This window comes from Clupea harengus, chromosome 13, assembly GCF_900700415.2.
Source record: "Clupea harengus chromosome 13, Ch_v2.0.2, whole genome shotgun sequence".
In the NCBI taxonomy this organism is placed as follows: Eukaryota; Metazoa; Chordata; class Actinopteri; order Clupeiformes; family Clupeidae; genus Clupea; species Clupea harengus.
The window spans coordinates 10,665,217-10,680,998 of NC_045164.1; the positions used below are offsets into that span (position 1 = coordinate 10,665,217).

Here is a 15,782-nt window from a genome sequence, read left to right on the forward strand (position 1 = left end):
TCAATAAATTCATAGTTTTTGTGTCGATTAATGCTTGTGTCAAAACTGTGCTGTTGCCACAATAAAGGTAAAGTGCTTTGTCTTTGATGATCACGTTTCCTCCCCTTTCTGCAGATGTTGTGGCTTTTGTTGATGTCTGGTCCACGAGTAAAAGAGAGAATTATTCTGATGGATTCATGCAGCAGCTTATTGAAATGGGGGCAGAGGTGAGTAAATTGCTTTATTTTATTCTTGCAATTCCAGTGGCCTTGAGGGGACATAATTCTACAGATAGTTTAGGTTTGTTGCGAAGAGATGGATAGCCTAAATAATGGATAACAGGAACACATGTATGGAGCATATCTACATAGAATGAATATTTCATGGAATCCAGTGTATTAATGCCATTCTCTTCTATTGTACATTTTCCGCTAGCTCACAGCTGACTGAGCGGAGCAGAGCAGGCTGGTATTTTGCTGAACCAAGCTGAAATTCCTTTTCCATTTTGCAGCTGTACCGACCCATGCCAAACCATGCCTGCTCCAGCCCTTATTTATGGATGGGCTTGAGCAGTTGTCATCCGACCAGGCCATAAATTGACTGAATAATAATGGCATTGTATTTGAAAACAGTAAACTTAAGTGTAGTTTTAAGGAAGCGAAAACAACATTTATGATTGATAAGCCAATCTGTGTACGTGACTTGGAAGCCAGCAAGATATTCCGGCCTTCAGTGCTGTTTTGTCAGTTTGGAAAATAAGATCACAGCTACACAATCTGTTGTGTGAAAAATGAGGAGGAGCACATTAATGTGATATCTGTTCAGTATTAAATGATATCCACGTTTCCTTTTTGTTATAGTTACATATAGTTACTGGTTGTAGCCTGTTGAAATACAGCATACAAATTTGACTATAGATTGGTAAAACAGGCTCCACATTAGATCTGCGTCACCATCATAACACTGTTCAAACTATAGACTCACATTAATTAGCCTTGTTTCTACTATCAGGCCAAATCCAGGCGAGCTAGTGCGTTCCAAACCAAGATAACTAGTCACCATCAAATAACCTTAACCAAATAATAAAAATGGAGAATCGTTGGGGAAGGTCATTATGCAAAATCAGTGCTCTGCTTAATATTTGAGCTAATAAAAATGTGCAATGGTTGCTTGTTCAAGTAGGGGAGACTGAGCAACCAACACGAATTTAAACCTTTTGATAGGTGTCCATTCTGACTCAGGTGATAATAAGCAGAATAATTTCGATTTGCACAACCACCAGGGTGCTACCACTTATGGTTTGAAATTAACAAAAAGGTGAGCTTGCCTCGTGTTACATGAAGCGGGTATATACTATAGAAATGGTGCGATTGTAACAGTCTGTGTTATGACTTGATGGATCTAATTTCAATATATTTCAGTACAAAACTCAGCTGGCTCAAATTAACACAATATGTATGGATGTTTAAGTTACATCAATTTACTGCATGATTGTTGAAGCTAACTTATTGCAATGTACGATTAGCATGCTATTCGAGCCATGGTGTGCTTTAAACGCAGGCTAACTTTAACTTCACTTAGGTAAACAATTGAGATTAGCTTGCTCTCTAACGTGAACTATAGCTGGCTTAAATTAGAGCCACATATTCAGGCTGCCTGTGATGGGGATTGCTTAACTATTCCAGTACATGACAGTTTTAAGGAATGGAGAAGTCTGACATGTCTGTTTACAAAAACAGCAAACAGCCACTTTGGTTTCCATTATATTCCTTTTCCTAACTTATTCTGCTGTAGGTGCCTGGCATCCAGGCTTTATCGCATGATATCTCAACTTGAACTTCTCACACGCTTGTGAAATGGGTGGATGGGTGAATTTTACACCAAGGTGGCATGCTATGGGTGGATTTCAGGGAAATGCTTTGGGGCTATCAGTAGAAACACATGCATTTTTTGTTGTTGTGGCTTAAGGCCTCAGGCAATTAGCCCTGGTTGTCCTGAAGATAGCCCCTAGCTCACACTGGCCCGATAGTGGAATCACAGCTACTTACTTAGTGAAACGGCTGTTCTGCCAGAGTCACTTTATCAGCATCAATTGCCAAAGACTACAGACTCTTGTAAAGGACCTCTTATTCTTAAAACAAGTTATATTTCTGTGTTCCTTTAGCGAGCCTATGGTTGATGACTGTATCATGCAGTACTTCTTTACTAAGAAATAATACGCAAGCCTTCATTTTCTGACCAGGGTTATCAGTGTCATTAACTGGGTTGTGGTTCCGGGTCAGTGTAACTGTGCTTTAAAATCATATAGAAACAGAAACAGACCTTGCAGAGAGGTTACTAAAATGAAGAGGTCTTTTGCATCCCCTCATAATATCTTCCTGTGCCTGTTCCACTCTAAGTAACATTACATCCCGTTGGGTTTCTTAAATACTTCTTTTTCAACTTTGCAACAGAAAAAAGTAGAACACAAAGTTAGTGACGGTTAATAGGTCTGCAATTTAGTGTTGTTTGCAAAATAACATAATTTGTATTTTTCCAAATAAATATGAAGTTTTATTGGAAATTGTATTGTAATTGTATACATTGGGTTCTTTTGTCTGCTTTCAGGTGTCCAGGACCTTTAACAAAAATGTCACCCATGTGATTTTTAAACATGGACACCAGTCAACATGGAAGAAGGCCCAGAAAATGGGAGTGAAGATAGTGACTGTCCTTTGGGTCGACAGGTAAGACGTGATCGAACTGATATGGCTCAGTGACACTATTTCACAAATGGGTATTGATTAACCTGATGCCCTGATCCGCTATTCATACTTTTTAGTGCAGTTAACACTTCTGTGTAGAAACGTTCTAGAAGCAGATCCATAAACCTTTCAACCTTGTTCCCAACCATTTTCAGACTTAAGTATGTTTGATGGCTTTCACACATTTGAGAGTGTAATTTGTGTTAAAACCATGTCTTGAACTTGCAAGGACATTCAATGCCATCACATCCTTGACGGGTCTAAATTTGTGCCAAAACACCCATTACCACTGCTTATTACAACTATATATACAATGGGAAGGGAGGACGAGTCAAAGACATTGTCAGGAGGAAAAGGCAAAATTTTGTTTTTTCTGAGGTTGTGGTATAATTTGCAGGAGAGGCAAACAATACCCCATTATTTATAGCCAAGAATTAAAATATATTGCGAAAATGCATCAATTGGCAATTTAGCAGGCTTTTTGTCAGTTCCAACTGTGCTGTTGTTGTTTGCAAGACAAGCCTGTTGACTCTTTGCTTGTTAACTCTTTGCTTGTTAAAATATTGTGAATCATGGGCTGAATCCTGTCGTCGTTTTAAATTGACATAGCGCAAAGGTGAGCAGTGTTACTCAAGTTTGGACCAGCAGAATGGACAAAGTGTGAAAACAGCCTGACTATGACAAACATCTAGAAGTCCTTGATACAAGGGCAGTATCTAGGATTTGCATACACTTTATAAAAGCAGTCAGTTAATGTAAGCCATTTATGCTGAAATAAATCAGTAAGGGATCATCAGTGCATTTGTTTAACAAATACATATACTACTGTTGCTAATAATCCAACTCTGTTCTCCCATGTAATTGAAGAATTTACGGCTGTTTCTCTTGCCAGCCACAAGATGTCCCCGTTGCTCAAATCATTACAGTTTCCCCTGTATTTCTTCTGCTTTGACAACCCGTCTCTAAAACAGTGTCCCTGTTTCTGCAGGTGCAGAAGTGAAGGCAAGCATGTGGACGAGAACTTGTGCCCTGCGGTAAACGAAGACAGCAAAAGTGTCCTAGTCAACAAAAGGACGGTAGGGAATAAGGATGCAAACCTTTTCGCCATAATTTCCTTGGAGTTTTAAAGCACAGCCTTTTGGTACAAGTGAAATACTCCTATCTCCCATCACAGCACAAATGCATGCAGCCCCGGGATATTCCCTTGAGGACGCCAGAGAATGACCGGCGCTTGAAAAAAAGACTGGACAAAATGATGTTGAACCTGACACCTTCTTCACCTATTGGTAATGAAAACCAATTGTATGGTGGTGGTTGTTGTTGTTTACAGGGATGCAAACAGCACGCTTTTCGGCGCCTCACGCTTTTTTCACGTCAGTTTGGGTGACTTGTGTGAATCATGCAGCTCCGAAGAGTTTTTTTTTAAGGGGGGGGGGGGGGGGGCTGATTATAATTTCATCAACAGTCATTCTGGATTGCCTCCACCAAACAAGTAAATAAGCAAATCAGCAGTGATTATTTCCCAAAACCCTCGAAAGCTGTTGCAATGGAGATTTAACTTTACTTTCTGTTTGAAGATAAGGTAGCAGATTGTGTTGAAGAATTGGTTACTTGAAATTGGACGACTTTAAATTAATGTATGAAATTGAACAACATAAACACCTATACAGATAAAATAAATCAACAAGGATAGCAAAACCGATTGATAAGCATAGAATGAGAACGGCAGAAAGGCAGGCAGGATGTCAGACGACGAGACAGATCAGTGACACGGGCTGTTTTTTTTTCTGTTATATGTGAAGGCTGAGATATTCATAACATTTTATTCAGTCTTACTGGTGATCCTTTTGTAATACCAACAGGTGCACTTCGTTGTGGATAAGTAAAGCCTATGTACTGTTCTCACTACGTGTTTAGCATAACATAGCATAACTATGTTTCTAGATAACAGCTGTTGCCATTCCCACGAGACGAACATTTGAATGATGTCAAAGTAAAAGTCCAATACTATACTGTGTTCGTTTCCATAGCAACAATACAAACAATATACATTTGCTGACCTGAATAAGCAGAGGGCAGAACTGCCTATTTTGCTACATTTTTTTAGTCCCGTTAATCTTTTGTTTGGCATGTTGGTGAGGTTATTTAGAGGACCATTTCTCAATGGTTTTGTTCCTTAATGAATGTTTGTTTATTAATAACTTATTTTTCAACAAATAACTAAATTATAATTACAAAGAGGGAAATTCGCAACTCTATCGCAACTTCCACTTGCAAGACTACTGCTCTGACCCAATTACCTCTCTCTTTTTTGACCATACATGTGTTTGCATCCCTGTGTTTAGCTAGAGCTTATTTTACCAGCACTCTACACAGGAGTTGAACATGGTCTGCTGCTCTTACGTCAATATGTCTATAGATGCCCAATACAACCCATCATGGAGGTGGAACCCATAGTGTTGGTGGTTTTCAAACAGAAAAGTGGCACTTCTGCCACTAGAAAGCCAGTTTTCCATATGACAGATTTGTCTTAAATCTTATGACAAAGTTTCAGCTATCTGACAAATCTGCCACACACAACATTGGCTTTTTGTTTAACTAAGTTGGCTCACTTACAGTGTATTCTGAAATACTCAATCACTGCATTCATTTTATTTGAAGTTATATGCTTTGTAATCTTGTGTGTGTGTGTGTAGTGTCAGACTTGTCGCCTCTGATCATCGATGAGGAGCATGGTATCGTGTACAGTCCATCATCCAGGAGAGCAGAGACCATGGCCCTGCGGCTGCAACAGATGAAGGAGAGGAGGGAGAATCTCTCCCCTACTGGTATGGCTGTGTCTGTGAATGCTTCAGATTAGGAGCATATCTCTCCCTTACTGGTATGGCTGTATCTGTGAATGCTTCAGATTAGGAGCGTATTTCAGACCTTTGGGACTAAATCTCTTCCTTACTGGTATGGCTGTATCTGTGGAGGCTTCAGATTAGGAGCATATCTCTCCCCTACTGGTATGGCTGTATCTGTGGAGGCTTCAGATTAGGAGTGTATTTCAGCCCTTCAGGACTAAAACTAGACAGGATATGCATTTAAAAATTGCAGTTGGTTGGAGGTGTAAGTGAAAAGGAATATTCACATTATTGCCCATTATGTCGAAAGGTACATGGTGGTGACAATTTGTCATGGAATACTGATGGTGTCTGCTTTGGGCTTCTGCTACATTTCCAAACTCAGACAATGGATTCAGTGATGGAAACTAGTGTCAACTCTCCTGTTTGGCTTAATGTTTCTGTCCTTTCAGCTTCCCAAATGGTTGATTCCACCTTCACACATGAGCACTCACAGAAGCCTTCCTTCGGGAGTTCTCCATCTACGTCTTTTCTGCCGCTACTGGGTAATTGCTACATTGGATATCATTGATGCTGATGAGTAGGAAGGTTAAAATGAAAAGGATTGTATTCTGCTCAATTCCCATGTAAACCTCAGTGTTTTGATATGGCAGATTTGATTCTCCTGATTTAAAAAGTATCAAATGAATATGTGAAGACATAATCTTTCACAAGAAGAGTTGTAAAATGAATCAGTCAATCAGGTGATATTACTAAATCAGTTTTAATAGGTTGTTTTTGTCCAGGTCAGTGAACAAGAAACAGCTCAAAACAATTACCACCATCTAGAATGGGAAGAGATTGGCAGAGTGCTCAGTTGCATCCTGACTAAATGGTTGTTCTCAGCCCTGTCCAAAAATAGGATTAAAGCAGTGTTATTAAATTAAACACCACTTTACTGCCAAGTGAGTAAAGTGAGGATGAGTTTTTCACCCCATAGCGCAATTGACCCGTGACATGTTCAATATCGTATATATTGGAGTGCATTTCGATATTGATTTGATGAGATTCTCTCAAAATGTAGTTCCAAATCGCTTGTTAAAGGAGAAATTGTTAAAATCGTTCAAATGTAATTCAAGCATAGATCCACAATTCTGTTACATTCTCAATACAAGTTAATTAAGTATGTTTTTGTCAGTTTTCCTTTTCTTGCATTTTTGTGTTCTCGTATTGTATTTTTGAGTTTTCCTCTTAATGTTTCCTCAGAAGAAGATGATTCGACGTCCCATCACGGGCACACTCCAGATGTGGAGGCTGCACAAGGGTCCCACTACACGAGCGCTTCCAAAAGTGACTCCAGTGGGCCCACCATCACGCCATCCGAGGAGAAAAACCACCACAGGAAAACCTGGAAGTTATCAGCATCCACTCCATTGTCTGGAGATGCACCCAAGAGAAGGTCATCGGGTGAGAGGGTTGCGTCTGTGACAGACAGCAAAGCTGCACTGCCGCCAAAACGCAAAGGACTAAGTAAAACTGCTGCGAAACGCAGCACAGCAAATCAGAATTCACTGGACAGCTACTTTTCAACCGCAGTACCCAAAGGGAAAAGGACTGTTATGGTTGATGATAATGTGTACAGTGATGTAGAAAGCAGATTGAAACTGACACCTCCAAAAGACGGTACACTTATAGAGGACACACAAATAAATACCTCACCAACTTTTAACGAGACTCGGACTAAAACTAACAAGCTTGGTAGTAGCCATATACAAACTTGTACATCTCCAATTCTGTCGATGAGTACTGAATGTGAAAGGAAAAATAGTACCCTCGTGAGTGTGTCATCTCTCCCAAAAGCTTGTAGTCTGAAAAAAGAATCGCTAACAGCAGTATCACAGTTGAAGAAAGTCACCAAGAGCTCCTTTAGTCCTTCTCCTAATGGGGAGGATGATGTGTTTGAGGACTACTTCTCATCGACCGAAAAACCCACAAGGAAAAAGACCCTCGCTCTGGACATCTCCCCAGAAAAAGACCCCTATTCCCTATTTGAGCCGTCAGCCCAACCTGCCAAACGAAAGAGACGGAAGAGTGAATCTGTGGAGTCCGGTAAGAGGCGAAAACAAGCCCCTGTTAGCGCTGCTGCGTTCTTTGCGGAACCCGCTGGATTAAGCAGTCCTGAGGACGTAGCATCTCTTATACCCAAACCAAGGAGTTATGGACGCTGCAAGTCTGCCCAAAAGCAACCAGCTTCTAGTGGCAAAGACAAAAAGCCAGGAGCTGTGACTGATGGTAGTGAAAGGGCAGGTGACAAAGACGATGCCAGACATGAACAGCTCACACTGACTTTCCCCAAACCTCCGCTGACCTCACGGCTGAATGAAGCAAGAAGCCGAAAAGTGTCACAAAGTATGTTAATCACTGATTTTTATTAACTGAATTACTTACTGTGCTGCCTTCCCAATTTAATGTGAAAACACCCTACCATTATTTGTCGGCTGATTTCTATTGTGTAATAAACTGTGATGCTAAAATATGTTGTCCCCACCCTTCACAGGAATGTCTTAACAGAAAGTTGTCTGATTGTTATTTGAAAGAAATAGCAGAGAAATTGTCTGATCACAAAGTGTCACTTTTCTGTTTGCTTTTAACTAAGGAAAGATTACTTCTGATAAATAGACTTGAATCAAGTTCAAGTCTTTCCATTGGTATTTCCACTTTTCTGTGTTCTAGGAGTTCTAAGTTTCCAGGAAGCAGACAGTAAATTATTTAATGTTGACTTACATTGATGAGTTGAGTGATTGTTATGACTATTGTTTTTTCAGTATTTTTACATGAAGAGGTGTGGATGGGAAGGGGGGAAGGTGCTTGGTCAAATATGACATGTTGGTAATAAACAAAAATGAAAATGATCAATCAACTGAATTTTTTTGGTTATTTCCTCTCCTCATCTCTTTGTTTGGTTTTTGGGGTGTTGACCTCACACTCATATACACACAAGCATGCATGAATGCGTTTGTCTCAGCTGAACATGCACCTGTGCTCTGATGCAGCTTTTTGCTTTGCCCGCCTTAACTGAAAACTTTTTTCCCCCTCCTTTTCTGCTGTTTGTATATTTTCAGCTTTAAGCGAAGGCATTAAATATGCACCTGATGGTCTCAGGGACACGAGTACGGAAATGTTTAGCTGTCAGGGGGGCGAAAAGGACAAAAATGTGAAGGTACAGTAATCAAAACACTTCTTTTCATCTTAGTTTAGTTAGATTATTCATATATCATAGAGCACATCAAAGTCCTTTGCTTTGTTCCATGTGTTGTTTAATTTCTGGAGTACCTTCTGAGAAATGTCACAGTGAATCTGTTGTTGATTTTTGGTCTGTCAGACTAAAAAGGAATTGGGGGAAATTTTATTGAATATGTCTGGGGGAAGAAAACTGTAGGTGGGTGTGATGCTTTCGCATGAACTGTAGAGAAACTGTTTTGTTTTGGTCATGCACTTCCATGTGGCAGAGTAGCATGGCGTTGAGTCAGTGCTGCCGTTGGCTTTCTGAAGCACTTTGCGACACTGTGTATTCTCCTTGGCTTCCTGTGTGTTGTCACTTGTCTGAGCTGTGCACCTGGCACGCTGCTTCTTTATGCTACTTCAGCCTTGACAAAACTACCATCTCCTCACAATATGGAACCAGGGATCTTTCATCTCCTGTAGAGCTCCTGTTATATGTTTTTTTCCACGTGAACTGCGTCACCTTCACTTCAGTCTGTGGGCTGAACAAGTGTGGAGTGTGTTTGAGATCACTCCGTGCAGATTGGAGAGATGTTCCCCACCCTCTCCCTCCCCCATTGGCTCTCATTGTGAGCAAAGAGCGAAGCAATGATTTTTTATCAGGAGATCAAAGGGAACAGGTTCCGATGACCTCATGATTCTGCCTGATTGAAGGTGTGATAGTCATAAAGAAAAAGTCGCTTCTGATGGAGGATTGTATGGTTCCTTTTGCCCTTTTGGGATCTGGGAGCGGAACGTAGAACATGTTCAGAAGTAGCCCTGGTCTTCATTTGGAAATGCAGAGGAGAGAGCAGAGCATGAAGTCAGTTATCCATCCAGTTTCAGCAGAGTGCCAGTTGGTTACCCAAATGCATTAACTGTAGCCTCCTATGAGATGCAGGCCAGTCTTTTTCTGGGGGATTCATGTTGATTATTAGCGGAGATAACCCACGCTAGTTCTGCCAAAGGGGGTTTCTAATGACGCAACTCTGGTGCTGCAAAGTTTCCAAGGCTATGACAGTTGTTTCGGCGGTATCCTTGGTGACCGATATCTTTTAGAGTCCATATTAGACTGTAGACTGCAGCTGTGTGATTGATTGTGACAAGTTGTTGGCGTGCTCTACACTGTTAACAAAGACATTTGTGAGTGTTGCTCCCCCTCCCCCCACCAAATCAAGGAGTGCAATTGTATAATTGCCCGTGAGGTAAACAAGCCTTGAACCATTGTTTGAGTTCCGTCTGGTTTTAATGAGAGGGAAAATTGATCATGCTCATACATGTTCAGTGCACGTAGAAGCCGTGATTTCTCAGTCATGCAAGCTGTCGATTTTTCGATCCTAATGAGCATCAGTCTAGATTTTCTCTCAAAAGCGTATTGTGTTTTTTATGAAATAGCCCGGTTCGGGCCCCCAGTACGGAAGGAGCCTGAACGGATCTAGGACTCCCTGTTCTCTGCATGAATAGTGACTATCGGAGAGCATGGAGGCCGTGGACTGAAAGGGCTTGTGTCATACGTCGAAGAATTTCCTTCATTTGTGCAGGGCGCATTGGAAACAAGCTGCCACCGCAGTTCACACCAAGGCTTTGTGCTGCCGGCTCGCCCTCAACGCGTCTCAGCCCTTTCTCTCTGTGCTCAACACGTCTCTGCCCTTTCTCTCTGCCTGCTTTTTTGTCCCACTGCCAGAACATGTCCACTGTAATCCAAAAACATCCTCTATTACATGCTCTTGAAGAGGACTTCTAAGAACTGAGGGCAAGCATTCCTATCAAAGACACGAAGGAATGAAGGAAACATGAACTGCAAAAGAAAAGAAAAAAAACGGAATCCTATTCCCTGATTTTAGTTTGTCTCTCTCTTGGAAGTTCGAAATCACAAGGGAGAGAAATGAGATGGTAATAACGGAGTGCACACCTGAAAATATGATTTGGTGCTCCAGCACGCCACTAGCTTCTCACCCAAAACCAGCATTCCTCTCTGTGACATGCAATCTCCAGCGTGCTGTCCAGCCATTGGATAAAACCAAAAGATTATACCGTCATCTGACCCACGCAGAGGTCTGTGCTGATTGATGCCGATTGCTGTGGCGCATAATGAAGTTCACTCAAGCTGGGGGTGGTTCACCTGAGGCGCCCTCGTGTAGACATGATAAATGAAGCATGTCTGAGCTCAGCTCAAAGCTGGATTGTTATTGCAGATCGAGTCCATATACATTTGGATTGGGGAGGGATCAGTGTTTTATAGTTAAGCAGATTAAAACAAGATAAGTCATAGAACGTTCTCACATTAAAGTTAATGTACAGCTGTATTTCTGAATTCAGTTTAAAAGGGGGCAAGGTGATTGTCATTACTGCCCTTGATTAGAGGATTTCAGTTCTGGATTGACATACTAGTGTTATCATACTCTTTTAACACAATACAATTCACAATACTTTCATTGAAAGGCACAGGGAACTTAATCTTTGACATTTGAATGTTTGCTCACTGGACTTTTCAGGAGGAATAGCAGAGCTGGGCCTATTACTGCCAATTCACTTTTTTGGTTGGTTGTCTAATTAATTTAATAGATTCTGGTTCAGTCATGACTAAAATAAGTATTTTCTTAGGTGTGTTCCTACATTTACCCTGGGCAGAAGGACAGACATGCACAATATTGAATATTAACATTACCTCAACAAAAATGACACGAGTATAGTACTTTGAAATCTAGAAAGTTGTTTTTGATAGCTTAGGTCATTTTTGTCTTTACAAAAACGTAGCCTTTACCAGGATCCCTTTGTATCCCGTTTCACCCACTGATTATAATATGAAGTGGAACTTTTGAAACAACAAATAAGCCTCACAAGGAGCAAACACACACCTGGTTGGTGAGACTAAAGGTCCTAAACGTGTGGTGGGGTGGGGTGGGGGGGCGGGGTGGGGTACATTTGCTGTTCTGGCAGCCATGCCTGACGCCTTCACTTCCTGTTTGGGGAGCAGATAGGAACTGGCCCATGTGACCGCCGCTCAGGTGTTTGCACTCAGGGCCCTGCTGTACCGAGGCCAAGGTACATGGGACGGAGAAAACACAGGCCCCACACATATGTACTGACACACATTCTCACACACACACACACACACACACACACACACACACAAAACTGCCATTTGATTTAAACAGCTCTCCCTAACTGCTTTGCTGTGTCCATGGCCTTGGAGTTCCATTTCCTCTCTGGTCACCAAATATGCAGATATATCCGGCATGTGTTTCTTGTGCGAGTGCCCAGGCAATATCCACGAAGTGGGGCGTTGTTTACTAGTGCTTGTTTCCCCCTTTGTCACTGCCAGAACACAACATGCTGCACAACACAATATGAGAAGCATTTTTGAAATTAGCCTAATGCATGCTGGAGTAAGCGGTCATTGTGCTTTTACAACTGCTGTTGAAAAACTGCGTAGAAATCATGTTTTTTCCTTATTATTTACAGACAAAAAGAACTCTAGTCATGACCAGCATGCCCACAGAGTAAGTAGCCTATTCTCCCTCTTTTGCCAAGGGCAGTATGCTTTGTGTCATTTTCTTTATAACTTCAAAAAGCACTGAATAACCTTTTTGAAGTGAAATTGGGCATATTGTAAAATCCATTATGGATTGCTTCTGGTAAATCTAGTTCCACCATTATGTGAACATCTTTCCCTGTCTGGCCTTGAATGATGTGTGCGTGTGTGTGTGTGTGTGTGCGTGTCAGAAACCAGCACACAGTGCTTCAGCTTGTGCAGACCCTGGGTGGGTTCTCAGTGGTAGACAAGGTGTGTGAGAGCACAAGCCACGTGGTGGCCGGCAGCCCACGCCGCACCCTCAATGTCCTGCTAGGCATCGCCCGAGGGTGCTGGATCCTCTCTTATGAGTGGGTGAGTTCCTTGCATGTTTGTGTGTGTGTGTGTGTGTGTGTATATATATATATATATATATATATATATATATATATATTAGTGCTGTCAAACGATTAAAATATTTAATCGCGATTAATCGCATTTATGTCATAGTTAACTAAAAATGAATCGCGATTAATCGCAAATTTGTATCTATTCTAAATGTCCCTTCGTTTTATCATTTTTTTCCATCATTTTATTTTTATTTTAATGCCCTTATCAACATGGAAAGTGGATTGGCTTGCTTTATGCAAATGTTATATTTTATTGAAAACCAACATTGCCAAACAGGGCGGTACAAAATAAAATTATAAAGTGCACATCTCAGGTAAACATAGGACTCTGCCTATAGTGCAGTTAAACCATGGCTTAATATTTTCTTTTTTTCAAGTTTGCTGGGAACATAGCAGTCAGGCCTCTTATTTCAGAAACAATGAACCGTAACAGTTAGGTTACCAATAAAAGGTAAGCCTACTACTTCTTTGCTTTCAGCCAGCTGCCTGTTGACATTTTCAGACAACAGTGAAGCTCGCTTCTTTTGCACAACACAACTTTTAAAAGTAAACTTTCCATTCAGAAGCTTTTTATCATCCATTTCGCCGTATCGCGCTGCTCACCATTCACGCAAACCGTAACGTTAGCCTACTACACAGTTTGCGAGGCCAAAAAGAACGTTAATCTAAAAAAAAAAAAAAAAAAAAATCGCGTTAATCTCGCGATAAAAAAATTAACGGCGTTAAAATGGGTTTGCGTTAACGCCGTTAATAACGCGTTAAACTGACAGCACTAATATATATATATATATATATATATATAGGTTTTCTGGTTTCATTTCATTGTGTGTAGGGATATACAAAGATGTGCAGCCCCGTAGACATCCTTTCTGGAATGTTATGTATAAGTTATATATAATATATATATATATATTTGTTTTAAATTTAAAATCAAACATTAAGACATTCATGTACAGCTATGATTGTTTCACTCTGAGGTGGACTGGTATAAGCTTCTCTTTTACATGCCGCTGGCGACCCCACAGTTTCACCCTTCCCCCCTCAGCCTTACATAATCCACATCATAACATTAAGCCACAGTGCATAAGCTGCCATAGTAACTTGTGCCAGTTCATAACGAAGGATACATCTGTCATATATATTGATAGCTATTTATGTAGTGCCACTAACAATGTGTCTGACCTCACAGTCTCACATTTTTGGCATAGGTTGTGCTATGTCGGGAAGAATATCATAACACAATTCGTACACATATCCCAAAAGCTATGTAGCAAGACAGTGTATCATAAATCATGTTATTGTGTTCTGTTCACTACTGACAGCCCCTCAAGATAACCTTGTCATGATGCATATGTTGTACTAACAACAGCGTACATGAGTTGCATAAAGACGTCGAAGGCATAGCAGTGCAGTGGCAGCATGCTCCTCTTTAGAAACTTGTTTTTGCTCTCGCCTGCTAGGTTCTGTGGTGCTTAGAGCACAGACAGTGGATTCCTGAGGAGCCTTATGAGCTGTCGGACGACTTCCCAGCAGCGCCTGTAAGTATCTCACACTCACTGAGTGTCCTGTTGGTGTGCCCCAGTGCACAGTAGGAACTCGGAGGCTTGCATAACCTCCTTAGTAAGATTAGCCTAAGGCAGCCAGGCCAGGAATACCCAGTTCCATTGGGGGGGAGGTATTGCCATCCACAGTCCCTGGGCATTTTTAAATATGTGTTGCATCCTGTGTGAAATGTGGAAATAGATCCTTCCTGTCGTCCTTTATTCCTGCATCATCGCAGTCCTGTGTCCGACACAGGGGCTGGGCCACGTGTTGTTTTCATCTTCTCTTCCTTTTGAACCACTTTGTGTGGAAGTCTGACGTCAAACCCACACGGTTGTCCGTCAGTGGACTAAAAGAGACTGCTGCGATCTCAACAGAATTTACATTTTGAATAATTGTAATTTCTGGCATTACTAAGGATCCTGAGGATATCAAAATAATGATGACTTGTACGACACAGGTGTTTCTAAAGAAGCCACTCTAGTGTATTCAATTATTTGTAGTTCTGTTTCACAAAAATGTTTGAATACTCAGTCCCTGTGGTTCGGTTTGAGAACAGTTGACAACAGTTCAAACATGGCAGTCATAAGAAGTCACCCATCATAGATGGATAGTTTATTTAATTTTTTTATTTTGTTCACAATACTTTTTTTTCCCAAAATATTATTACAAAATAAAACTACTTTTGTAGATTGTATGTAAACTGTTCCCACATGCCTTATGAAAAACAGACAAGATCAGGGTACATTCAGACAAGTTCCAATCTCTGGTAACTTCTATGAAAAACCAGAATAGGAATACACAAAAAAACTAAGGAGAGGAGGAAGGAGTAAATACACAAAATAAGTTAACAATAACGGTCATTTTTTCCAAAAATAAAAAAATAAGTTATTTCTATATGTAGTAAAAACAAAAGAGAGTTGTGTCAGTGAAAAGAAAAGAAAGCTATTTCCGAACCGGACGATAAAATGCAACCTTTGAAACTATATGACCTATGAAAAGCCTAAGAATCCAAATTCAGCTCGTCATTAGAATGTTTCTTGTCTTAGTTGTATTTGCAAGATCATCGGTACAGTTCAATGAAAGCTATCACAACTGCAGTAGAAGAATCATTCATGAATTAATCAAAGATGTTCCCAGTGCAAATGTGACAATAGTATACCAGTTGCTTCTCAAGTCCCTTAAAAAGACTGTAGAGACTGCTGTGTGAACCAAACGTGTGCCAAAATGCAAAAAAAACGGATTCAATATGTGAGGACACAAGCCTTGTGCCACAAAGCTTTTGCTGCCAACAAGGACCAAGGACCTTGTTGGCCATTGTGCAATTTACTACAATCTGCTTGAGGTTTTAGTCTCTGTACCATGGTTGCTTTCTCAGTTTAAAACCTCATAAAACAGATTAAATCAAAATATGTACAATGTACTCTAATAAAATAAATATATATATATATATATATATATGGTTCCAAAAGAAGGAACATTGACTTAGAGTCTGTGTTGACACTTT

The 15,782-nt window shown here is 40.6% G+C and overlaps 1 protein-coding gene across 4 annotated transcripts in view; it reads left to right on the forward strand.

Annotated features, from left to right (window-relative positions):
• The window catches only part of mcph1 (microcephalin 1), a 35,918-nt gene that overhangs the window by 3,058 nt on the left and 17,078 nt on the right, over positions 1-15,782 (forward strand). For all 4 annotated transcript variants that reach the window (XM_031578712.2, XM_031578711.2, XM_031578710.2 and 1 more), the window contains exons 3-13: positions 115-206; positions 2,587-2,705; positions 3,712-3,799; positions 3,898-4,009; positions 5,420-5,551; positions 6,022-6,114; positions 6,815-7,957; positions 8,671-8,768; positions 12,275-12,312; positions 12,536-12,698; positions 14,194-14,271. In XM_031578712.2, coding sequence (XP_031434572.1) covers positions 115-206; positions 2,587-2,705; positions 3,712-3,799; positions 3,898-4,009; positions 5,420-5,551; positions 6,022-6,114; positions 6,815-7,957; positions 8,671-8,768; positions 12,275-12,312; positions 12,536-12,698; positions 14,194-14,271 — 2,156 coding nt within the window. The remainder of the gene's footprint in view (positions 1-114; positions 207-2,586; positions 2,706-3,711; positions 3,800-3,897; positions 4,010-5,419; positions 5,552-6,021; positions 6,115-6,814; positions 7,958-8,670; positions 8,769-12,274; positions 12,313-12,535; positions 12,699-14,193; positions 14,272-15,782) is intronic.